The sequence below is a fragment of the Strix aluco genome, chromosome 10 (genome assembly GCF_031877795.1).
Source record: "Strix aluco isolate bStrAlu1 chromosome 10, bStrAlu1.hap1, whole genome shotgun sequence".
NCBI classification, from domain to species: Eukaryota; Metazoa; Chordata; class Aves; order Strigiformes; family Strigidae; genus Strix; species Strix aluco.
In genome coordinates, this window is record NC_133940.1 from 18,234,178 (window position 1) to 18,258,654 (window position 24,477).

The 24,477-nt window shown below is 60.9% G+C and overlaps 1 protein-coding gene across 5 annotated transcripts in view; it reads right to left on the reverse strand.

Moving 5' to 3' along the window:
- Positions 1 to 5,110: 5,110 nt before the first annotated feature.
- NLGN3 (neuroligin 3) overlaps positions 5,111 to 24,477 on the reverse strand; it is a 42,168-nt gene continuing 22,801 nt past the window's right edge. For 4 of the 5 annotated variants that reach the window (XM_074835586.1, XM_074835582.1, XM_074835585.1 and 1 more), the window contains 5 exons: positions 19,682 to 19,741; positions 16,800 to 16,949; positions 14,927 to 15,112; positions 8,321 to 9,110; positions 5,111 to 7,924 (listed from right to left, as the gene is read on the reverse strand). In XM_074835586.1, coding sequence (XP_074691687.1) covers positions 7,087 to 7,924; positions 8,321 to 9,110; positions 14,927 to 15,112; positions 16,800 to 16,949; positions 19,682 to 19,741 — 2,024 coding nt within the window. In that variant the 3' untranslated portion in view covers positions 5,111 to 7,086. The remainder of the gene's footprint in view (positions 7,925 to 8,320; positions 9,111 to 14,926; positions 15,113 to 16,799; positions 16,950 to 19,681; positions 19,742 to 24,477) is intronic. The other variant, XM_074835587.1, reaches the window with a different exon arrangement.

Consider the following 24,477-nt stretch of genomic DNA (forward strand, 5'->3'; position numbering starts at 1 on the left):
CGGCCCCCCCACCCGCTGCCTGCGGGGTGCTTGTCGCTCTGCCTGGTGGGCATCGCCAGGCTGGATGTCACCTGGGGTGCCTGGGGGTCCCTTCCCCAGAAGGCAGAGCCCAGCTGCACGCCCATCGCGCATGGACGGCGCGTGGGGCACCGTGACCAGAGCTGGGGTCTGGCTGCTCCGTGAGCTGTCTGTGGGCACCCCTGGGGCTGGGTGCGCTGGGGACAGCCACCGTGGGTCCTGCCATGCCCTCAAGGCTTTGCTGCCAGGAGGTTGGTGCCAGCAGTGACAGCTGTGAGGGTGCTGGAGCTGCCCTGTGCGTGCCCCGTCCCGTTGGGGACATGGGAAAGAGTCCGCTGGGGTGACGCTGGCTGTGCGCTAACAGGGGCTGAGCTCAGGGCTGAGACCCACGTGCTGCGGGACCCCCGGGATGGGGGTCACTGATACTGCCCCGCTGCTCGGACACACTGGTAGGGGCAACAGTCCCTGTGCCTGTGTCCCTCAGGGCTGGCGTCCCAGCCACACCGTCACACTGTTCCAAATCCCCATGGGGATGGTGCTGTGTCCCTCCCGTTTTGTCCCCAGCCTCAGGTGGGGAGCAGCATATCCAGTACTACCTACGAGCTGGGGGCCCACAGGGTGGCGGGGTGACGATGCCATCCCCAATGCCACCTCCACCCCTCAGCGCAGGGTGCAAGTGCCTGGAGCTGCGCAAACGGTGGTGGGCAAAGCCCCCCCCAGTGAAGCTGCGGGGAGAGCAGCCAGTGCTCCCCCCATGGGGGCCAGCAACCCCCAGCTCTGCCCTCCCTGGCCCATGGTCAAACCCTTCTGCCATTCCCACCCTGGACCCCTCGTGCCCCCCAGCTGGGGAACGCATGGCCCCCCCCGCGGTGGTGCCATGCCCACCAGGCTCTCACCTCAGCACCAGGACAGGCAAAGCTCTCAGGGAGCTCAGTGGCCTCTGCCTCCAGCACAGCACCCTGGACTTTATACTGCCCTCCGGCACGTCACCCACACCCTCCCAAACAGCCTGGCTCCTTCCAGGACTTGCTCCCTGCCAAGTAAACACCGCAGGTGTGTCCAGCCTGCGCTCACAACCACCAAAGCACCCACTGGCACCCACCGCCACAGCCAAACGTTGCCCAGGGACAGCCCAGGGGCCACCACAGCACCGAGGCAGGGCCAACCCCCAGGATGGTCCCCGTGGGAGCTCTGTGGTCCCCCTGGCCACGATCCCTGCTGCGAGCATCCTCCCCACCACATCCCCTGCGAGCCCGGCACATGCACCATGATGGGTCCCCGCTCTCCGTCCCGGGGGACTGCTCTGGGCACCCCCAGCACACGGAGCACCTTGATCCACTGCTGCAGGCTGCCGGCTGGTCCCTGGGGAGCCACCAACACCCAGATTTAATGTGTAAAAGTGCAGCCAGCAAAGGCAAACAGGCTGTCAACGATTAACCGAGCTAACGGCCTGCTCCAAGGTCCCCCAGTGCGCCGGGACATGGTGACCCTGCTCTGCATCTTGGGGCCCCGGTGTGGGCTGCAGGACCCCCCACACCATCCCCTGCGTGAGGATGGCAGTGGCGCTACTGTCCCCCGCATGGGGTTGGCAGGGTGGCACTGTGGGGCGCCCAGGGGTGCCGGAGGGTGCCAGGGGTCCCCCGGCAGTGTGGCGGGGCGGTGGGCTGTGAGGGGCCAGGGATCGCCGGTGGTGCGGGGCGGGTGGGGCCGGCCGGGGCCGCAATCTCGGCCCACGATAAACCACCGGCTGAGTCAGCAGCGCCCGGCGGGGAGCGGGAGCGGCCGCGGCCGCCGGCACCGCCCTGACCGCGCACCCGGGGACCGGGACGCGCCGCGGGACCGGGAGGGCCCTGCCCGGAGCGGGGAGCGGGGAGGGGGAGGGCAGGTGGAGAGAGGGATCAGGCTGGGTGGGGGGGTGTCGGGGGAGGCAGACTGGTGGGCGCTGGGGGATTTGTGGGATGGTGTAAGTCGGGGGAAGCATTGAGGGTGCTGCAGGGGGCGGGCACTGGGGGGCACTGGGGGCACTGGGAGCCAGGCCAGGGGGAGGCACTGGGGGCGCTGGGAGCCAGGCTGGGCGCGGGCACTGGTGGCACTGGGGCGGGCGGGTGGTCGCCGCCCGCCGTTTGGGCTGCGCCCGTGGCGGCAGCAGGTGGCGCTGTGGCGCCGGTCCGGTCCGGTCCGGGGGGCGGCGGGGCCGCTCCCGCCCGCGGCAGCACGCGGGGATGGGGGGGCTCAGCGCGTGGGAATCCACCTAAAAATATAATAAAGACGGAGACCAAAAAAAAAAAAAAAAAAGCAGGAAAGAGGGAGTTGGAACGCGAGGCGTCGCTGTCCAGCCCGGTGCCCGCCCGCTCTCCTCGCCGGAAGGTGGTGGGAGGACCGGGAGCCCCGGGGAAGGGGGGGACATGCCCCCCCTGCGCTGACCTCCGTGCCCGACCTCTGGCCACCGGCACCTGTTTGCAGTGGGCAAAGCTGTTGTGCAAAAGCCAGTGGTCAAGGGCAGCAGGCTGTATGAAGCAATCATGGCCCCGTCCGTGACCACGTGGACCAGAAACAGGCTCTCTGTTAATGACATTAATTGTGAGATTAATTTGGTGTTTGAAGTTGCAGCGTAGAGCTCCAGGATGTGGGCACGTCGAACGCAGACAAGCTGATGAGCTGGGCAAGGCTGACCAACATCCGGATGGCGGGACAGGGGTGACACAGCTGCTGGCACCTTGCTGGGGTCAGAGGTCTCACAGCCAGATCTCACAGCCCAGCAGTCCGTGTCGGTACAATGGAGGAAATCAGGCTCCAACCATCGCTGCCTCTGCTGCCAGGAGGAAAAGGGTGCTGCAGAGAAGGCTCTCAGAGCCCCCTTTCCCCTGCCATCCTGCCCCAGGCAGGGGTGGCCCCATGCATGGCTCAGCCTCACTAGCAGCCTGGATGGTTGCTGCAGTGCAGGGGCCACTGCGATTCCAGGCTCAGGCTGACAGCAGCACAGGCATCCCTGGATCCAGGCTGCTGCCCTCAGAGAGAAAAAAACCCTCTGGTTTGAGTCAGCTCTGCTGGGAAGGGCATTGGCAGTGGGTGAGCACAGAAATCCTTTGTGCCACTGCAGCACAGGGCAGAGGGAGTTGCAGCACATGGTGTAACGGCTTGTCCTGCCCGCCTGCGGGTCTGCTGTCCTGTGTCCTGGGTGCATCAGGGCTGTGGGGACCAGGACCAGGGCATTGTCCCGGTGATGCTGCTGTGCGGAGCAGCACCCTTGCCCTCCTGCTGGCTGTGGTTCCTGGAGCAAGGCAGGGGCCAGGCACAAATCACTCATCCCCTCCCCATGCCAGGGACACCTTTGCGGTTCAGTTCCCTTATGCTTCTCTTTGCCAGCAGCCCTAAACATGTCCCCTGAAGCTGAGGATGTCCCATAATCATCACACAGATGTTAACTGCACATACCCTCTGGGACACAGTGTCCCCTGGGCTTTGCCAGGTCTCCAGAGGAACGCTGCTGATGGTCAAGGACACCCTGGACAGATGGCAGGCTCAGGAGTTTTGCAAAGGCAGTAGTGTAATAGCAATGTGTTGTCTGTCACCAGCTTGCCCTTGGGCTCCTAGCTGGGGTGGCCGTGCTGGCACACGGGAACAGCAGGCAGCTGGGACAGTGCAAGGATGAGGAGGGGGGACAGAAGGGCAGGGCAAGCCCTTATTCTGGGGCAGAAAGGCATCACCCCTTCAAGAGGGCACTAGGCACGGCAGTGTGGGCAGCCAGCGGTGATGCCAGCATTACTGGGATGGGCCACTGGCTGCCAGGCAGGGCTGGCCCCTCTGCTCGCACCGCAGCGAGGCGGCTGCCGTTGGAGATGTGCTGCAGAGTGCCGGCATTTCCATGGAAACCTGGCCTGATGTGGGTCTTTCATCTTGGTTCCTCCCTTAGCCTGTCACTAAACGGGCACCCGGTGGCTGCATGGGAGGGCCCCCGGTCCGCAGTCCTGGGGCTGCCGGGTGGACCACAGGGGCCAGCGGCTGGGGCAGCACTGAATGGGACTGTGGGTCAGGGTTCAGGGTGGGCAGCCATCCCCCCTACCCAGACACCTGAGCCCCCAGGGAGCAGTTCTGCCCATCGTCATGGAAAAGCCCAGGGGAAGGCAGCCCCCATGCCCTGGGCAGGAGTCCCACCAGCCCATCAGAGTCCCATCGCAGCTCAGCTCTGCTGGTCCCCATCCCAGGATCTCCACAGCATCCCTGCCCTTGGTGGCATGGCACAGCACCTTCCCCACCCTCTCCATCTGTCCCATGGCAAGGGACCTGCTGCCATCCCAGGCTGGTGCCCCCAGGCCATGCCCAGCTCCAGGAGCCGGGGCACAGGCTGGCAGGGGCTGCAGGACCCCCACATTGGGCAGCACCGGGGGTGATGGTGGGGCCGGCACAGGGGTTGGAGCACAGTGCTGAGCAGGGTGACATGTGCCAGTGGCACTGCAGCTGCAAGGGGCCCCTGGGAGAGCAGGGCAGAGCCCCCCACGCAGCGCCCTGCCTGTCCCCCCCCCCTGCCCCCCGACCCCCCTGGCTCGGGGCCTCGGCCCTGGCTCCACTGCCTGCATGCTGCCTGGAGGCGATTCAGGCCCCATGCCTGGTTTCCATGGCAACTCCAGTTGAAATTACGTTAAAAAGAAATGAAACCAGCAGCTTTTCTGGTTGGCAAGCAGGGGGAGGGGAGCTGGGCTAGGAAACGCGGGGTGTGGGGGGGAATTCGGTAGGAGGGGGCTGTGGGACAGATGAGGTTCTACATCGGGTCCCAGTGCTGGGGGGGGCCCAGCAGGGCTGGGGGCATGCGGGGATCCGCCCACCGTGGCCCCCAGTGTTGGCAATCCCGGGTCACACCGTGCTGGCTTGCATGCATGCTGTGCTGGGGGTCCAGCACCCTGACCTGCTGGGGTGATACTGGGGTCTTCCTGCTGCCTCTGCAGAGTGGGTGCCAGGGACATGGGGACCGTCTGGACCCTCTGCCAGCAGGCAAGGCCATGGCCAGGGTGGCTCTGAGCCAGCACAGGGCACCCCACCCAGCCTGGGAGCCCCCGGCCCCTGAATGCTCCAAGAAGAGGCGAGACACACCGCTATTAAAAATATCACTTCTGTTTTATTTGGAATTTGTTACTCTGCGCAGGTGACAGGGTATAAATACATTCTCCAACGAGCATCCTCACCCTCAGCCCTGCCCAAGGGGTTGGGGGCCAGGGCAGGGTGCAGGGCCAGGGCAGGGGGGGACGCTCTGACCCCAGGCAGTAGGGCCAGCCGGCACCGGTGCGTCACGGCCGCCAGCGTGGGCAGCGTCTGCCAGCCGGACCGTCTTGCACAGGGACGGGGTACGGTGTCCCCACAAGGACCCGTCCTTTCCTTCTGCCTCCCCAGGCCCCGGGTGCCAGCGCCCACTGTGGAGGGCTGAGACTGGGGTGCCCTGTGTGGGCTCCTGGGCAGCTCCTTCTCCACGCCCACCTGCACCAAAGCCCCTCACCTTGAGCCCTGCTACCCGCAGCTGCGTGCAGTTTGGTGGCCACCAAGAGCCCAGCGGGTGCCCCAGCCCCGGGGGTGGGTGCTCCCAGCCCCATGCAGGCTGCATCACCCCCAGCAGCCCCGCTCGAGCAGACGCCCAGGTGTCTATCCCGGCTGCATGCCCTGGATCCCAGAGCTGGGGTCACCCTACGACAGGGGAAAAGGCCCCAGCGGGAGCGAGGCGGGAGGCAGAGTCGCTGTCGGTGCACGGCTCACCCTGCTCGGCCAGCCCCACAGCGCTGCCCACCCCTGCCACAGGGCTCAGCTTTCAGGCAGCTGTGCGGGCAGGGAGGGCACAGCGTGGCCTGGGGCAGCGGTGAAGGGACGTGGGATGCTCCCACGGGAGCAGGACAGGGTGGGGAGCACTGGGACACTGTGCCGGGGGGCTGCCCTGGGTTGATGGGGGTGGGCACACGGTGCTCACAGCGGGTGATGCCCATGTGGGGCGGTGGGTGGCACTGGCTGGTGGTGGCAGCGGGGTGGGCCAGGGTGGGGGGTGCTCGCAGGCGGGCCGTCGGGTGGGCTATTTGGCTGAGATACTTGGGCATGGGTGACAGAGGAGGGAGAATATCAAAAATACAAAAGAGGGCGGCCCCGCGGCGCAGGAGGCAGTGCCCTGCCTGGTGCCCGCCCGCGGCAGGCGGGGGCCGCGGGGGGCCGGCACCGCGTGCACACACTGGCTTCTAACTGGCTTTTTATTTTATATCAAGAACACTTGGTTTTAAAATCTTTACAAAGGACAAAACGCGGCGACTCCGTTAGTGTGTAAAGAACTAAAGATCTGCTTAAAAAATGTCTCTGCAAAGAGAAACGACTGACACAAAAGAGATTCTCTGCAGCGCAAAGAGGGGCAGAGGTGCCAAGTCTCCAGCCTGGGGCACCGCTCCCAGGGTCCCCGGGGTCCCCAAGCCCCGGCACCAGCCCCAGCGCCCGCACCCAGCACGAGGCTGAGTCCCCGGACCCTGCCCGCTCCCTCTGCCTATAGCACCATGGCTTGGGGCCACTTCTCAAGACAGTGAAGGAGCCTTTTCCAGGGCACTCGGGATGCCAAGCTGCCTGGAGATGCCCGGGCACTGGCCGAGAGGGATGCCCGGCCCCACGCCTCATCAGTCCCGGGGTGCTCAGCAGGTGGAGAGCTGGGGATGCAATTGCCCCATGGGGAGGCACAGCCCCGATGTGGGGAGCCCCGTGGCTGCTGCCAGCAGGTCCCCCCTGGCCACCCGCACCGGTGCATGGGCACAGGGGCTACACCGTGTCCCCCCTGCACCCCATCAGAGCCCCGGGGTGACCCGCAGGGCCCTCCGGCCGGGAGCCAGGAGAATCAAAGCACTTCTCAAAAGTTAGATAGGAACAAAAGAAAGCGCTGGGGCAAGAGCAGGGCATCTGGCTGTGCCAGGACCCCACAGGTCTCCGGGCTCAGTGCCACACCGTCCGTGGGCGCTGCCCCTCCGTGCGGGGGCTCCGTCGGCCCCACCGGTCCCTCTGCCAGTGTCTGCTGCGTGCGTGTGCGTGCGTGCATGCGTGTGCGCCGGCGGCGGGCAGCTATACCCGGGTGGTGGAGTGTGAGTGTGGGAGCCCCGTGCTGTTGAAGCCGGCAGTGAAGGTGTTGTAGGGGTGCAGGGTCTGCAGCCCCACCAGCGAGTTGGGGATCATGGTGATGGTGTTGGGGGTCATGAGAGGGATGTCGTCCGGAGAGCGGCGCAAGGTGAGGGTGTAGTCGGGCAGAGCAGCCAGGCGCAGGGCGTCGTGGGGCGGCACAGCCTCGCACTCATGGTGCCCCTGGCTCACCTGCAAGGAGGGCATCTCCTCATCGGGCGCGTGGGCGATGTCGTTGGCAGCACCACGCTGGGGGCTGGGCTGCCGGTGTGTGTCCTGCCGGCGCTTGTCCTTGCGGTAGTAGAGGGCAGCGAAGGCCAGCACGTTGAGGAAGAGGAGGGAGGCGCCCACGGCGATGGTGACGCTCAGCTCAGTGGAGTAGTCACGGGGGCTCTCGAGCAGAGTGCCTGCCTCCTGCTCCGGGCTCCACTTCTCCTTCCCGTTCTCACTGTTGTAGGCGGGTGAGATGGCAGGGCGCTTGGTGGTCCAGATCTTGCCGTTGGGCCGGCGGGTGATGTGGGAGTTCTGCGTGGTGTCAGGTGGCGGCACTTTGGTGGTGGTGGAGGTGTAGTGGAACATATCATGCAGGTTGTACAGGTGGGGGACCAGGTGCTTCCAGAAAGCTACCTTGGTGGCCCGGTAGTGGTCACGTACCCGTGGCTTCAGCCCGATGTGCAGGTACAGCTGGTCGCGGGGGTTGTACTTAGACCAGGCCACCTCCTCAAACCGGTTGGCCTTTGTGTGGATGAACTTGGTGTCCTGGGGGACAGGCTTGTTGGGGTCCCTGCGAAACACAGGCAAAACAGAGCTAGCACTGTGAAAAGCTGGAGACGCAAGGAGGGAAAGGCGGACACAGAGATGGAGGCTGGGGGAACCTTTGCCAGTGGTTGGCGAAAGGTCCTGCATGGCTGGGCAGCACTCAACCCTGGGTCAAGTCTCACCCACGACAACCACAGCCAACCAACCTCCCCACCCCTGCACTTGGTCAAGTCCTGTCCCAAGGACTGGCCACACTCTCAGCCTCTCACTGTGTGTTGATGCTCTGACCCCAGTGAAGGCGCAGCACGCAGACCTCTGTGCACGGGGGCCTCAGTGTCCCACACCAGGCATGACACCCCCCCACCACAGCACACTCCCGAGGGACGCAGACCCCCCAGACACAGCACCTGTTCCCACTCACCCTGTCTTGGCAAAGTTGGTCCAGTAGGTCATCACCACGGCGCTGAGCATGACGTCGTTCTTGGAGAAGTTGCAGGGAAAGAGGTCTGTGGGGCCAATCATGGGGATCCCGAACACATAAGGCACCTCGTCCCCATGGGCCGCGTCAGACCATGCAGGCTTCATCAGGCTCTGGCAGTGGTGGTAGAAGGCGTAGAAGTAGGTGGGGGAGCCATAGCGGGCATGCAGGTCAGCCGTCACCACCGACGGCTCTACCCACTGGTGGTCGGTGAAGAGGGCCACCAGAGTCTTGCGACGTGTCTCGGGGTTGTCCCTGTCGGCCCAGTCCGTGTACATGAACTTGATGGTTTCCCGCAAGGTGTCCTTGCCCTCCGGGTAGCCATACAGGTTGTCTACAAAGTTGGAGACGGAGTAGTCAAAGTCACTGCCCGAGACGCCATCCTCAGGGTCCACCACGCCCTCCACGAACTTCAGCCCCTCGCCCTGGTTGACCCCCAGCATGATATCGTAGTTGAGGAACTCGCCCTGCTCCATCAGGATCTCCGGGTCGTCCGGGATCACATCTCCGTCAATGACCGGCCCGAAGGCCACGTGGTAGCGAGCCGGCTGGATGTCTTGCTCCACCAGCTCCTTGGCACTCTTCTGCCGCAGGCAGTCCACCATGTCCACTGTGTCCAGCACGTTGCAGCCCACCTTGTCAGCCAGCATGCTGGTGTACTTCACGGGCTGGTAGTTCACCGCCCAGCTGGAGAGCGCGGAGCCGCTCTGGATGATGGCTCTCTGGAAGAGACCTGCAAGACAGGCAAGGAGTGGAGGAAGCTCGCAGCGGGGTGAGCGCCGTTCCAACACCCCAGTGCTGCAGTGCAGGATGCAGTGTGGAAAAGGCATCGATGCTCTTGGACCCCTGCAAGGACCCAGCTCCAGCCTGCTCCTAGCCTTGACCCAGGCTGTGCTGAACACTGAGCCGAGCTCACACAGGGGGCTCAGCTCAGGGCCACCACAAGGGTGGCAGGGTGACAGTTGGACACGCAGTGGGAGCTCCTGGCAGCAACCAAGGGTTGTTGTGCTCCCTGAGGATCCCATTGCAGGGGATGGCCTGGCATCCCTCTGTCCCAGCGCGGGGAGGAGAGGGGCCATGGTTGCATCACAGCCTGGCCTTGCCGAGCAGCCCGCCCTGACCCTGCCACTTCAAGGACTCCTGAGCCCCTGAGGGGCACATGCTGCCCCTGGCTCAGTGCCATCCTCCAGCCCAGGGTGGCACCGGCTTCACTGAGCAGTCAGGCTGCAGGCTGGCAGCAGCGGGAGGGTTAACGCCTGCCTGGGGACACTTAACCCTGCATGTCCCACCCCACCGCTTTGTCAGGGTCCCCCTCACCCCCCTCCCTGCCGCTTCCTGCCCAGCTGGGGCTGCTCGGTGCCAATCCGGCCCTGCGAGAGCACGCTGCCAGATGCACAAAGAAGGCCTTTCTGCCACCGGGAACACAGAGGGAGTGGACTTTCGCCCTGGAAAACGGGGCCACAAAGGCCCTGGCCCAGGCGGAGGAATGCGTGGCTGCGCTCCAGCCCCATGTCAATGGTGCTTGTGCACAGAATACAAAGGGCGGCGAGGAAGTGGAGCCTCCGGGGCGGTGAAAGGCAGCTGGGCTCGGGGTGCACCCTGGGGTCCCTGCTCTCCAGCCAGTCCTCTGCTGCACCCCAAGCACTGCCTGCGCCCTCACCAGACCTCAGCACTTGCTCACCACGACGGACTGTCTCAGGTGGTCCCCAAATGGTGCTGGCACAGCAGCATGGTGTCCACAGGACTGCCCCTGGCCCCCTGTAATGCGGAGGCACCTGTGTGAGACCCCCTGTGCAGCCAAGGCCGTGCTGCTCTGCAGGGCAGCATGCACCTTCCTGCAGCAGAAGTGTTTGGAGGCTCCTGGCTCCTGGCCACCATGTCCATAGCTCTTGTCTGCACGCACAGTCCTTGCTCTGCCAAGTACCTGACGTACAGTCCCATGCGCTCGGACAAAGAGAAGTCACAAGCTCTGTTTGTCACCTCCTGATGCCCTAGAAAGCCGTACCCAGTCTACGGGCTGGAGACTGGCCATGGGTTTGCTTGCTCTGCACCATCATCCACGTGCCAAAGAGCCAGGATGGGGGTTCCCTGGCTCCCAGGAGATGCTGTCCCAGCAGCAGCTATTACTCCCTGCCAGCAGCATCGCTTCCCAGACAGAGCCACCGGGCTGGGCTCTGCCCCTGCCTGCCCCTGCCTGGGGAAGCACAGGCAGCTGGTGTCATCAACAGCCGGTTACTTCCATGATGGAGCCCCTTCACTGTGTCTCTGCATGGCCACATCCTGACCCATGAGGACCTAGTCTGGGAGAGCCCAGACCGGCCACATCCTCTCCCTCCATGCCAGCACCAGCTGAAGCCCAACGAGCATCCCAGGGAGGCATTGCCACCCTGCAGCTCACTCTAGAGCCCTCCAGCCTGCTGGAGCCCAGCCAGGAAGATGCAGCTCTGCCTTCCCTGCCTGATCCACTCTGGGATGGGTCCTGATGCTCCCTGCATTCTGCAGAGCTGGCTGCCACGGCACAGTGGAGCCAAGCGGTGGGACAGGGCTCTGCTGGAGGGTGCCCAGTGGTGCAGGCTGCCACCAGCTTCTGATTTCACCTTTGCTTTGCACAGACTGGACACACCTCTGTGGCCGTCTGGGCCAAGGCTTGCTCAAAGCAGGGTGCTGGATGCCTTGTTCAGCTGAGGTCTGAGCATCCCTGGAGCTGGCAGTGAAGGGCAGCAGCCCTCACAGAGCAGGAGATGGGGCAAAGGAAGCACAAGAGGTTTGCCTGGCAGTGACTGACTGCTCCTGCCCTGGTATGGCCAGCTGGGGAGAGAAGCAGCACTTTGGTCCTTGGCGAGGAACCCACCCGCCTACAAGGGCTGAGGCTGGCAGGGGAGCCACGGGTCTCCCCGGCAGCCAGACACAGCGTGCGCTGCACCAGCCTCCAGTGTCTGCCTCTTGCAGCGCCTGGCAGAGCAGGCACAAATTAGCAGCTTCATTAATAGCTCTTGATTACTATGAGTTTTCTTTTGATACCATAAAAACAAACCCGCCTGGTCTGCAGGCTGCATCTCAGCACAGCTTCCCTGCCATGCTTCAAAGCCAGCTGCCCTGTCCCTGGGGAGGTAGGTGCTCTGGTACAGGGGTTTTTTTGAGGTCATTTTATGGCTTTGATGCAACACTGGCTGCAGCACCAAGTGCTCCCCTCCCACCCTCACAGCATTTACAGCCAGCAGCAGCTCCCCTGCCACAGCAGTGAGGGTGCCGGCACCCAACACCACTGTGATGCAGGGGGCACCACACCACAAGTGTTGGGGCTGGATGGGGCAGCAAAGGACACTGCACGCAGGTGCAGGGTTTAGTGGCAGAAAGCCTAGTGTCACCTGAGAAGTGTTATACTGCTACAACAGTATTTTTTGTGGCTGCAAAGTCGGGGAGCAGCCCCTCCAACCCACCCCCAGTCTCTCCCCATGCTGCTCCCTCCATCCCAGGCCCATACAAGTGGTTGGGGCCACCTGGGCAGCCAAGCACACGGTCCTGCTTCCAAAGAGGTGTCACCATCTGGCCACAAAAAACAGTTTGAAGCCTTGGAGCTGCCTTGCCAGAAGCACCCAATCTCAGAGAGGAGACTCCTGGATGCAGAGCACCTCTCCATGACCCCTGCCTGACTCCTAGGCACTCCCGTGATGGAGAAGAACACCCTACCAAGCATCACAAATGCATTACGCCCAGCATTCCCTCCGTGGCCTTTCACACTCAGTATGGGCAGAGAAAACCCTTTTTCTTCCTGCAGGAGCTTTCAGCCTGTAAAAGACTCCTCACCCCTGTGCCCACACTGCCCAGGTTGCCTGTGCAGGGGCAGGAGGGCGCACAGAGCCCCAGGTATCCACACAGGGACGGCACGGCCCCACACAGGCTCCCACAGCTGCAGATCATCCCCTGCTCTGCCCGCTGCTCAGAAACGAGTCCACTATGAGTCTACCCATGCGCCTTTCCTACACACTGCTCAATTTACCATCTAACACAAGAGAAGCATCCTCTAGCTTTAGCCATCAAAAGCATCTCCTGTGGGCTAGAGAGCTGCTGCCTGCTCTGCACAGCTCTGGGTAGCCGGGAATCCTACCCCAGGAACCCCAGAAACGGTGGGGGAAGTCCTGGTCCTGCCCTGCTCTGGCATTGCAACATTGGGAAGTGGCTCTGTAGGTGTTAACTCACATTTTCCATGTTCTTGAACTTATTGTATTGTAATACCTGTTAATATTTGCCCAAGTCACCTGAAGAGGATGGGGCACAGCCCCAGGAACATCCTTCTCAGGAACTGGCACGGAGGGAGCGGGATGACAGAGGGGCTGGCTTCAGGCATCAGGCACTCACGCAGGAGCACGGACTGAGTACCTGTGTCCTGAGTACCCTTGGGTGGCAGGGCAAGGGCTTAGCCAGAACGGGCGTATCCTGAGCGGGCAACAGCAGCTCCATACACACTGTCAGAGCTGGATCACTTCAGCTTTACCTGCCTTTTTATTTCTCCCTGCTTCACTCAAATATGGCAGGGCACCGGTGACAGTGACAGCAGAGCCAGCAGGCTGCAGGGCAGTCATGGACGACCAGGGACCACCATGGACTTAATGTGGGAGTGCCCAAACTGCCAGCTTTTGGGAAGCAGCTGCCCACCAGGTCCAGACATTCCTCTGTTGTTGGGTCTGTGCGGCAAACCATCCTCCAGAACTCTGGTCCTTGGGTCACCAAGGGGAGCCCAGCAGTGGGAGCAGCCACCCTGCGAGCAGGAGCACTCTGCACGGGGTGGGTTGGTCCTCTCTGTGCCACGGGCTCCAGCACAGAGGGAACATGGGGCACTGGTGGGCTGCAGAGCCCGCCTGGGATATCCCACCACTCAGGAGGCTCTGGAGCTTCTCTGCATACTCTGAGCCCATGGGCCATGGCAGCATGTCTCAGCCTCTCCGCTTCAGTTTGCTGGCCTGTCCGAGGAGAGGCTGGCAGCCAGCTGTGACCACTGGGCACCCTCATGGGCAGCAGGGACGGACAGCAGGCACAGGCAGCCTGTCAGCCCCACTCTTGTCCCTGGGAAGGGCCATCAGTGGGAAGCAGAGCCCAGCATGGTGATGGGTCTCTGAGTGGGGGTGAGCTCACTGCAGGGCAAGTGGTTTGCCAGAATCAGGCAGGTTTAACCAAAAGGACAGCTGAAAAATCTGGGAGAAGAGAGCTGTTTTGGGCTTGCCTTTGACTCCATGGTGAACTGCCAGCATCCTAAGAGCCCTGTGTCAGGTCTGGGCTCAGTGGGGTGCTGTCCTTCACTCCTACCACGAGCACAGGCTCTGTCTCCTCTCACCGCAGCACCTGCAAACCTCCACATCGAATCCTACCAAGCAGACTGTGATGCTGGTGCTGGTGCAGCCACCTTCGCAGCAGCCTGGGCTGAGATCACTCCTGTTTCCAATATTAGGGCAACCAGTCCATCACAGCTCCCAGGGCTGGAGGAAGGCTGCTCAACTTTGCTGGCAGCCTAGCCAGCGCCAGCCTCCTCCCATACTCCCTCTGCCATGCCATCAGCCCTGCTGAGATTCTGAAGGTCTCCTTCATTCCTGTGCGGTTCCCAGGATGTTGAGGAGGGCTGCAGCTCTTTGCAACAGCTCCGAGTGCAATTCTGTGTGTGTCTCTGAAGCGCAGACTCACACCCATGTCCACTGTCCATACACGTCCCCTTCTCCTCTGCACCACGCTTGGGGACACAGCACTGGAAGAGGGCTGCACCCTCATATAAAGCCCCTGTGACAAAGTCCCTGGCAGACTGGTCACCTGTGGACCACAGTTCAGGCTTTGCTCCTGCGATTTCCTTTAGGAACTTTATCAAGAACACCTTTACTCCCATGGTTAATCGTTTTTGCTCAGTGCTTAATGTAAATGTCTTTGCAGTTGGTTTACATGCATGTGCTCTTATGCCAACACAATCTTTTAGTGTAAATAATTCCTTTCTTTATCTAGAGTAAACACTCTGCTGTATTTACATATGTCAATCATATCACTTCCACCTGTATTTTACTAGTTGCAGCACTTCCAGCTCTCCCAGTCTCGCAAGATGGGACCCTCCATCCCTCCCCAGGCTCAGGTCTGGCTTCCCCTCTATTCCAGTAGAAATGCCTTTCCTAGCACTGAGATCTGTGCTCCTGGTGCCCTGCATGATGCCCTACACGCCCTACACCCCCTCCACACCTGCACGTGGGCGAGCCCAGGCGCCTGGGCAGGGCGCTGCAGGAGGGGTCCCCACCTCTCCCCACACCCAGGTGCTGGCCCCGGACTGCAGCCCTGCACGCCGGGAGCACCAGCTCCATCCCTGGCTCCCATGTGCTCTCCTGCTGGCCTCTCCCTGCCCACAATGGGAAGGTTTTTGCTTCCTGGCACGAGGTCAGGTTCTCACCAGTGACTCATTAAAAAGCAGCCCTGACTTTGCTAGGGTGGCCAGCAGTACCCAGGCGGGCTCCCTTCCCCAGGTTAGCATCAGCAGGGCGCTTGCTGGCAGCCGCATCCTCGGGCACAGCTGGCACCTACCTTCAGAGTGGTGGGAGAGGGTGAGCAGGCTGACACAGGAGGCACCGATGCCAGAGCCGAAGACGGTGATCCGCAAGGGATCTCCCCCAAAGAAGGCGATGTTCTCGCTGACCCAGCGCAGTGCCTGTATCTGGTCCAGCAGCCCGTAATTGCCCTTGGCAGCCTGGTCCCCTGTGCTCAGGAACCCTGCGGGCAAAGGGGAGCCCGATTAGGGATGAGGAAGCAGGGGGTGTCCTGACCTCTCACGCCATTTCCCCAGGCCTACGGGAGCTTCTACGGGACCCTGTCCCACCACAACATGAGACTCCACTACCAAGATTGTCCTGTGAGTGCTAAGCTGGAGCAGGGACATCACTGAGCTCCAGCCACCCTCTGCACAGCACAGAGGAGCAAAAGGCAGCGAGTGCAGCTGCAAGCCCTGTGGATCCTCTGCAGCCAATTGCAAGCAGTGACAGGGTGATGGGCACAAAGCCCTGTCCTACCTGGGCCACCACCTGTGCTAATAACGAGTCAAGATGTCTCACGCATGCTCCAAGGAAAGCTGAGAAAGCCTCAGTGGCTGCAGGCAGGCTGAATGCGTGCACAGCCAATGCTTTCCATGGACTAGCGTGGCTTGGAGGAGGCTCTATAAATGTAAGGAGGTGGGCTGGGCAGACAGGAACCGACTGCAGCTTAAAATACAAAGGCTCTCAGTGAGGAAGATGCTGAGAAATGCTTTCAATAGCAAAGGGAACACACAAGATAAGCTATCAGTGTTTCATTTGCTTTGACTCAAACCAGGAAGCCAAAACCATGGTTGTAAGGTAAAATCCAGGTGGGTAACCCCGACGGCAGGGAGCGGCACTGGCGCTGCTCCAGCACTGGAGGTGCTCTGGCTAGACATGCTGTAGCACTTCAATGGAGATGACAATGGCACCGTTTAAGTTTTATTTCATATTGTGACTTATGTCTCTTAAATTTGCACTTATCCATCTCAAAGGCCTATTAATATTGAAAGGTCTTGAATAGGCTTGTTTTTACTGAAAAGCCTATTTTCTACCAGGTAACTGCCATCTTCCCCAAGAGACTATGGGGTCTGGAGTCGGTCAAAGGGATGTACTGCCTCAGGTACCGGCTGGGAGCCCAGCTGCCCAGGGAGAGCCAGGGATGGCCAGGAAGAGAGCTGGCCCTGCCAGCATCTTGGCTGGGAAGGAGCTCTCCCCAAACTTCTGCACTTCTCCCTGCTGCTAAGGGAGGCAGCAGTGATGCTCCAGACAAATCTGTGTCCCAGCCTCTGGGGGACTGCACTTCCTTTTGTCCCTATGTCCTCATTTCACCTCTCTAGGTCACCAGTGCTCATAAAATGGGACTGCCACGCTCCTCTATATGGCACTTGACACCCTGCGGTGACCCCCTCTGCAGACAGCCAGGCCAGAGTCGGTGGCTGCAGGGGTCCCCGCAGCTCAACCAGCTCGGAGGCAGCCCATGCCCCAGGGAGGGAGAGCTGCCAGGTCCCCGGGGCAGTCAGGCAGTACCCGCTGGCAGCTCACCGCTCCGAGCCCTCCGAGGAGGAGATGCTGAGCAAACACATTTATTATTTATTTATGTAACCGCAGACCAATATTTGCTTTCAGCTGAGCCAGGTTGTGTAAATGAGCCTGGGGGGGGGGAGGGGTGGTGGTGGTGGTGCCAGGAGCCAGACCATGCTGTGACTGCCTGCTGTGGGCACTGCCATGTGGCACCCCACTCGGTGACCAGGGCAGAGGGCAGGGGCAGTGCCTGCAGTGCAGCCCCCATCCTGCTGGGCCCCATGCTCCCCCCCACCCCTTTCCCGGCTGGTTCAAGCCCGGTCAGCCATGGGGCCTCTTCCCACTGCTGGCAGCACAGCCCATACCAAGCACTCCAACGCGGTAGTTCAGGGTGATGACAATCACGTTCCCGTAGCTGGCCAGGACGCTGCCATCTATCATGTTCCCCGTGCCCTCCATGTACGAGCCGCCGTGGATATACACCATCACCGGCTTGGCCCCGCTGTCCCGGATGTCTGGAAGGAGAGGCAGTTAAACACAGGACCCTGCCAATGGCCGCAGCACCCTGCCTGACAGGCAGACAAAGGACGAGGGCAATGCCAGCTGCCAGGACCAGGGAGGGGGCTTAGGAGCCAAACCCAGCGCTCCCCTGGGGGCCACAGCGTGGACCTCCAAAGCCGACCGCTACCGAACCAACCCCACCAGCCCCTCTCTGGGTGGCAGCAGCTGCTGCACTGTCCCCACACTGCTGTCCCCTCAGGGGTCTCAGAACATGTGGGAGAGATGCTGGCTGGACCCAGCTGCTCTCCCCAGAGTCGGGCTCTGGCCGCATGTGGAAGCCAGACCAGCGGCACCTCCATTGTGGGATGGAGTTGCAGAGTCCAGCCCTGGGATGCAGCCCCATGTCCCATTTTTGGCTGGACCCAAGCCCTCGGCTCCGGGAGTCCCAGAAGCTGGCATTGCAGGGGGGCAGGGATGGGGGTGTGCAGGACCTGGAAGGCGGGGGGGGCACTGGTGGGTGCTCCAATGTCTGACTCTCCCGCCCCCCCCTTTCCATCCCCCTGGGAAGGCAGAAACCTGCCAGCTGCCTGGATGTGAACCCATGGCACCCCAGTGCCCAGACACAGACATGGTGATGAGGCAGACAGTGTGTGCACGTGTGCGTGTCAGGGAAGTGAGCACGGTGTCCGGATAAGGACAGGGCATGAGGCATGGAGTGAGGATGGGGAATGGCACCCTGAGGGCCGGGGAGAAAGGACTGTGGGAGCCTAGGGGATAGGGAGCAGCCACACTCCCTCTCTTGACTGGTCCTGTCCAGGGAACATCCTGCCCCTTCTGCCCCAGTGGCCTGGGATCCCTCGTGGTGCCGAGCCCAGGTGCGAGGGAAGAACACCCATGCTTGGCTCCTGGTACATCTTGCCCATGTTACACAGAGGAGACAGTTGCATCCATCGAGACGGTGCCAGGTCCCACATGCCTGCGGTGCCCAATGCTCTCCTGGGCTGGCGAGCCAGCATCGATGGACTTTGTCCTCCCTCATGCTCACCCACACCCAGAGCATTGCTCGGGAGGGCTGACATCGTCTGCTGGGGCTGCTCGGCCCCGGCTGCCCCAGCCGGCCACTGCTCCCTGTCTGCCTCCCTCACCAGTGCGCTGTGCCGTCCCGGCAGCCACCCCACCATGGTCCCCACGGGGCTGGGACTCACAGGGCACAGCCACACCAACTCAGCAGGGATGCCTGGCCAAGACGGACATGCTCCCTTGCACCCACCTAACCCCTGCGCACGTCCACTCCTCCCCACAGCTTGCCCACCGCAGGCAGCTGCAGGATGGGCTGATGGGTGCCTCTGGCCATCCCCACCTCCAGCTGTGGCCTGTGGTATAGCTAAGGGTGGCCTCCCTTCTGCATAGAAAACCTCTTCCCTCCAGGAGAATGAGGATATGGCAAAACCTGTGACGGCTCTTTTCATGTCACCAGGATGCAGCCAGGCAAATGCACAAACCTGGGGAGCAAAAAGTGCTCATGGTTCCTCTGGGACAGACATTGCCTCTGCAGCAGAGCTACGGCAGGACAACTCTTCCCAGGGCCACCTGCTTGAAATGCAAAGGGCAGAAACATTGGTGCCTGTGTCTGTGGCCTCTCATCCCTGCTACACACTCCCACCAACACACAAAGGGACATCCTTGCAGCAGAATGGCAGCAATGTGCGGAGACGTACCAGGGAATAAACAGCTCCTAATAGCTGCAGCGCATTTTAGTGTGTGAGGATTTAACACAGTCGAGTCAGGCTGAATGCCAGTTTACGCCCTGGTACAAGAGATCCTGGGGCACAGGTTAGTGGGAGAAAACAATGGGGTTTTGGTACTGCCAAGGAAAAAGCTTTTCATCTATTTCCCAGATCCTAAACGCCATCTGCCAGGCCATGCTCGAGCTGCCCTGGGACTCCTGCACACCATGAGGTTTTACTGTCTTCGGCATGTTAGGGCTGCACCCTGGCCGACCCTTCCTCCTGCCTCCTCTTCACATCCCTTCAGCCAAACACACCAACTCCACACCCTGCAGATGAACAACGCTGTTTTACTAAAAATAGCTTATTCTGCAGCCTGCTTAGCCCTGGCGTACAGAATCCCATCTACTTGAAAGCCCACTCGCTCTGCCTTGGCTGGTGCTGCTGCTCTGGTTGCAAGCAAGACCTTGCTTGCGTTGGGTGGAGAAGGAGAGAAGTTAACAGAAACCACGTCTGAGAGGATCTCGGGTCTCCTGGGCACAGCCAGGTACCCTGCGGGTGCAAAGGGTGCCATGCTGCTGGCATGGCCACCCTGCAGCAGTGCCCGCAGCGGGGCTGGGCAAGGGTGGAGGGGGAGGTCGCTGGCTCCCAACTGCATGTCACCGACTCCGGAGGTATGAGGCTGGAGGTGGGATGTGACCGGGCTCGGGGTGAAATGGGCCCAGGTGCCCGAGGGCTCCTCTCCTCCCAAGATGCCATGCTTCCTCCCTGCCCTCGCTCAAGCGGAGCGGGAGCAAACTTCTCCTAAAGCAAAAAAAACCCCATGAGCTTCCCCCCCCGTCCCGAGGAGGGGAAGGGCCTGGGCGCCCTGCACAGCCGGCCAGCCTGCCCCCCGCCCCGCGCAGCTGCCCGGCACGGCAGACGGACACACACAGGGCTCCCTGGGGATGGCAGCGGATGGCGGGCAAACGGAGTTGCTTTTGCGTGTCATGCAGTGGCAGGCTCGAGCACAGAAATACCTTCGTCTTCATCACCGTCATTATCCGCTAAGTCCTCGCCCTGTTTCTTAGCGCTGGCTCCTAGGGACCAAACACGAGGAGACAGAACAAAAAGGAAAACAAAAGGAAACAAAAACAAAACAAAACAAAACAAAAAAAAAACAACAAAAGAGAATTCAAAAATAGCATGATAGCAGAGACAGTGGGGCCAGGCTTGCGCCCCACAGCACTGCTGGCTACTCACACTGCACCTCTCCCAGAGCCAGGGCGGCGCAGGGCGTGGGCAGAGCTGCCCCAGGAGCTGCGCCAGGATGCCGCTTCACCTGGACACCTTCCCAGGTCCTCCCCAGGGAGCGCCAGGGTGGCAGGGAGGAGGAGAGTGGGTCTGGGACAGCATCAGCACCGGCGGCGGATCGGTCTCTCAAAGCACTTGCTGATCCTCCTGCATCCCAGCCTGGCCCCCGCCTGCTTGCGCACCCTCGGCTCCCTGTGCCAGAGCAGGGCTCCCTCTCCTACTGCCCAGGTGCAAGCAGGAGCCCTGCTCCCAGCTCTGCTGTCACCAGGGACAACCATCCCCTGCCACCAGCAGAGCCCACATGAAGGGTTGCCCTGGGTGGCCACTGACCACCAGCCAGGGTCCTGCCCGTCACCCCCACACGGTGCACGGCCCTTTGTAGTGCCTGGCACAGCTACGCCGCAAACCACCAGTGCTGCAGCGCGAGACCACCACGGCACACCGCAGGGAGCCATCGTGATGGGTGCTTCCCTGTGCTGCTCGGCTCTGTCCTGTACCAACTCCCTTCTTAAAAGACTAGTTGCATAGTTCACTGAGGATTGCAAAGGCACTGACCAGCTTGCCCTGACCAAGGCAATACCCTAAAAATATCAGTTTCTGTAACATCCTGAATGCCTTCCAGTCATTGCATGGCCCTTAGCAAATGCGTGGTGCCAGGGCATGGGCCAGACCAGCAGTCTCAGCCTGGCACTGTGGGATGCTGTTGTGAGCAGTGTGCACCAAGCACGGTGCTTCCTGAGCTCCATGCAGCCAACGTGGGCTAGGAGAGGTGGCCTGTGGGCTGGTGGGGGGGCAGATGCAGCACAGACCTGGACCGAGGACCTATTTCTGCAAAGGGCTGTGTGCCCTTGTGGGCACAAAGCTGAGTGGTGCCATCCCTGCGCCCTGCAGTCCCGAATTTCAGGAAGAGGCTGTGCTTGGAGCTGCAGATCAGCACCTGCGGTCCTCTGCTCCCTAATGCCTGCACCAAAAAAGTTCCCTGGGTGATGGTGACCTCAGGGGTGACAGCAGGGTTTCCCCCAGGCAGGACTGCCTGCACTGTGCCTGTGCTGTCCAGTGACCTCCCCCAGATGCTCAGGGCGCTGAGGTCCTGCCAGGCCCTTCTATCTCCACTGCAGCAAGGGTTTTGCACAGCCTCCATCAAGGTTCCCACAAGTGAGGGGTGGCTCTGTGGCTGGATGAAACTATGACAAAATGAGCACAAAACTGGCTAGGAAGACAAAACTGGGGAGTCATCCTCACTGCCACTCTGGGAGTGGGATCCCGCAGGTGACATGGGTGCTGGATAATAAAGATGGCAGCATGGAGAGGGGAAAAAGTCTGGAGGAGCAACAACCAGAAGTCTAGAAAAATCCAGCAGGTAAGAGAAGTTTGCAGGAGGCTGGATTATGCAAATCCTGGGAGCAGAGGAGTGATGAGAGCTACAGCACCATCCCGACACATGAAAGGCCCCTGCAACATGGTGAGGTGGAAGAGCAACTCCCTCTCCACTGTGCAGAGCACAGGCAGGCCCAGAGCTACATGAGGCAGGTTGAAGCTGGATGAGAAGAAAACCTTCCTGGCGGAAAGGGCAGGAAAGCACTTGAAGAGGTGGCCTGGAGAGGTGTTTAAGACCAGGTGAGACACAGCACCAGGAAGAGGTGAGGTAGAGCTGCTCCTGCCTGGGGCAGGGATGGATCGGCTGTCTCCAGAGCCACCCTGATTTTCTCCAACTTGGAGTTCACCTCCTGACCTACCCCCTCCATGACCTAGCCCTGCCTCCTTGCCCCCTGCTCCACGACCTAGCCATCCCCTGAGCTCCTCATATCATTCTCCTGTTTTCACCCAATGTCACCTCATCTCTGCCACCTCTTGCCCCAGCACCCCAGCATCCCCCCTTCCTCCTGCGTCCTTCCTGCACGCTCCCTCCCCAGACCACCTGCCAGCTGCACATTCGGCTGGGTGCGTGTGGCTGCCCAGCCTGTTTGCAGGAGGCTGCAAGCTTGACCTACTGCATCTTCATCAGGAAGAGCTGCAAGCTCAGAAAGCACTTAAATGACGAAGTACTCATGCAATATTTGCTAACTGGTGCGATGTGCCAACCTCCTTGGTACTGCTCAGGGATAGGGATTTTTCTCTAAGGAAGACCACAGGCAGCGAGTTCATCTGCACCGTGCTTTGGAGCTGGGAAGCCAGTCACAGGCAGCTGGAGATTCCCTTCCACTGCTGAGGGCCCTGGTGCCGTTAAAGCCCTGGGACTGGCCAGACTGCAGCCCTCCAGCCTGGTGTCCTTCAGGGGACAAAGGTCTCCATGCAGACAGGAATGAAGGCACCAGCTATGAGGAGCTGTCAGACTATAAGAGAGGGCAGTGGACAACACCCCTGTTATCTGAGCAACTGTCCTGGCTGAGCAGGGAGGGATCCAGCTGGAGAATGCCTCCCCAGAGCTTAGGGATGGCTGGGAGAAGCCTAAAGCAACCTGAGCTTCACGCACCGCAGAAAGGACAGTAGAAAGCAGTGCTGGGAAGCTAAGCAAAGCAGGAGCGCAGTAACGCACGCCAGGGGGAAGGGGAACGGTGGTGGTACATGCACGTTGGCAGATGCAAAGCACGAGCCTTCCCCATCGGCAGAAATGTGCCAGGGTGGCTGGGGTTATGGCAAACACAGGCTGCTGTGACCAAGAGGGCTTTTTGCCTCTCAGTACGTTGTTCACTTCCACGATGACCCACTGATGCCCCACAGCTTGTGAGAGCAATTTACAGCTTCACCTCCCTCAGCCATCCTTTGCACATTGCTCCATTACCTCCCTCCACCGGTTATTGCCATGTTCAAGGACACCCATCCCAGGAGATCTTCCTCTGCACTGGCAAAGGCCACCACGCGGAGTCCTGCAACTCTCACAGGGATGGGTTTAAGCTTGTGGATTCACAGATGGAAAAAACAAAAGGACTCGTGGCTCTTACTCTCCTCACCCGTCAAAAACTCCCTCCACTAACCCAGTGTGAATGCCTGTTGTGCCGCTTCACTTTAAGCCGACTGCAAAGTGACATTGTTCAGGCTGATAGGAAGGATGCATACGCTCTTATCTGGAGGCTCTAGGAAGATTTAAGCTCAAGTTCAGTAAAAAATAAAATCGCTTTCCCTGAAACAGGGGCATCCATGCCGGATTTATGCTCTCTTAAGTAAACCATGCCAACAGCACTGACACCGGTGCAAACAGAGATAAAGGAGGGCAAGGAGCCTCAGTCCTTGGAGCCTTTGTGCTCAGCATGGTGTGGCTAAGAGAAGAGCAGGAGCCTGAGATGACACCTTTCCAGATCCAAATGTCTGCTCAGGGTGGCTGCGGGCAGCCCCAGCACCCCGTCCTCAGTGCAAGCTCCCTGGAACACCCCTTCCCACACAGCACCCACGATGCTGCAGGGAGCTGGAGCTCGCAGCAGTGCTGCCACCATGTCTGGTGGCCACATGCACCCAGAGGCACACATGCCAGTGGCCACACCGGCTCAGGTGCTTCTCCAGGAGCGACAAGTGATGGGACGAGGACTGATGACAGCTGTTGAACTTGTTGCTGCACAACCCCACGGGCAGGGGCAGCTCCCCTGGGACCTGTGTTGGGTGGCCCCTCTAGCCATCAGCCCTTGCTCCAGGACTGCAGCACACCTCGGTGCTGTCCTGCCTCTCCCTGTGCCTGGGTGATGCAGAGGAGTTATCTCCATCCTTGAGCAGACTCCATAAAAGCACTGCATCTTCTCACGCTCTGCTGCCTCTGCCAGCATAAACACCTACCCTCACCTTTGCAAATTGCTCCCCAGAGCAGCAGTGGAGCACCAGGGCGGTGGTCTGCTCCCAGCCAGCTCTGCAAGGCAGCAGGCTTCGCAAGAGGCTGCTGAGAAGCCTTCCAGAGAGGGAGCACTGCAGAAGTTGTGCAGCCATAGGGAAGCCTCAGCCAGCACTCAGACAAGTTCACTTCTTGGAGAGCAGTGGAGAAGCTGCAGTGCTTTCCCCGCAGAGCAGCCGAAGCACATCCCGAGCCTAGGAGCTGCTGGGAGCTCCAGCCACCCTCTCACAGCAAAGCAAGACGCTGGACTGGCACATTTGTTCCTGCAGCATCACAGACTCTGCACAGCCCCATCCAGAGAGATTAGGGCAGTTGAGAGGATTGCTATGTGCAGGGCAGCCACACTTTTCCCCTCCACCTCCTCATGCCCTGCAGCAAGGCCTGCCCAGGCTGGTGGTAAAGGGAAGGGGAAAGCATCCCGGCACCCGCCACAGCCAAGCACAGGCTTGAAGTGTTGGCAGCACAAAGCAAAGGGCAGAGCTGCGTTTTGCACATAGGTACTGTACCATGTGTGTGTACATGTTCTTCAGGCAGGCAGCGTTATTTTCACAGCAAAACCTGAGCCTCAGCTGATCCTCAGCGTGGTCAGCTCCCCTGGCACCCTGCACGGCTAATTATTCTCAAAGCACTGCTGCCCTGCCTTCCTCCCAGAGAAAGGACCAAAGTGTATGGAGGACACTGGCATGTAGGAAATAACCATATAGA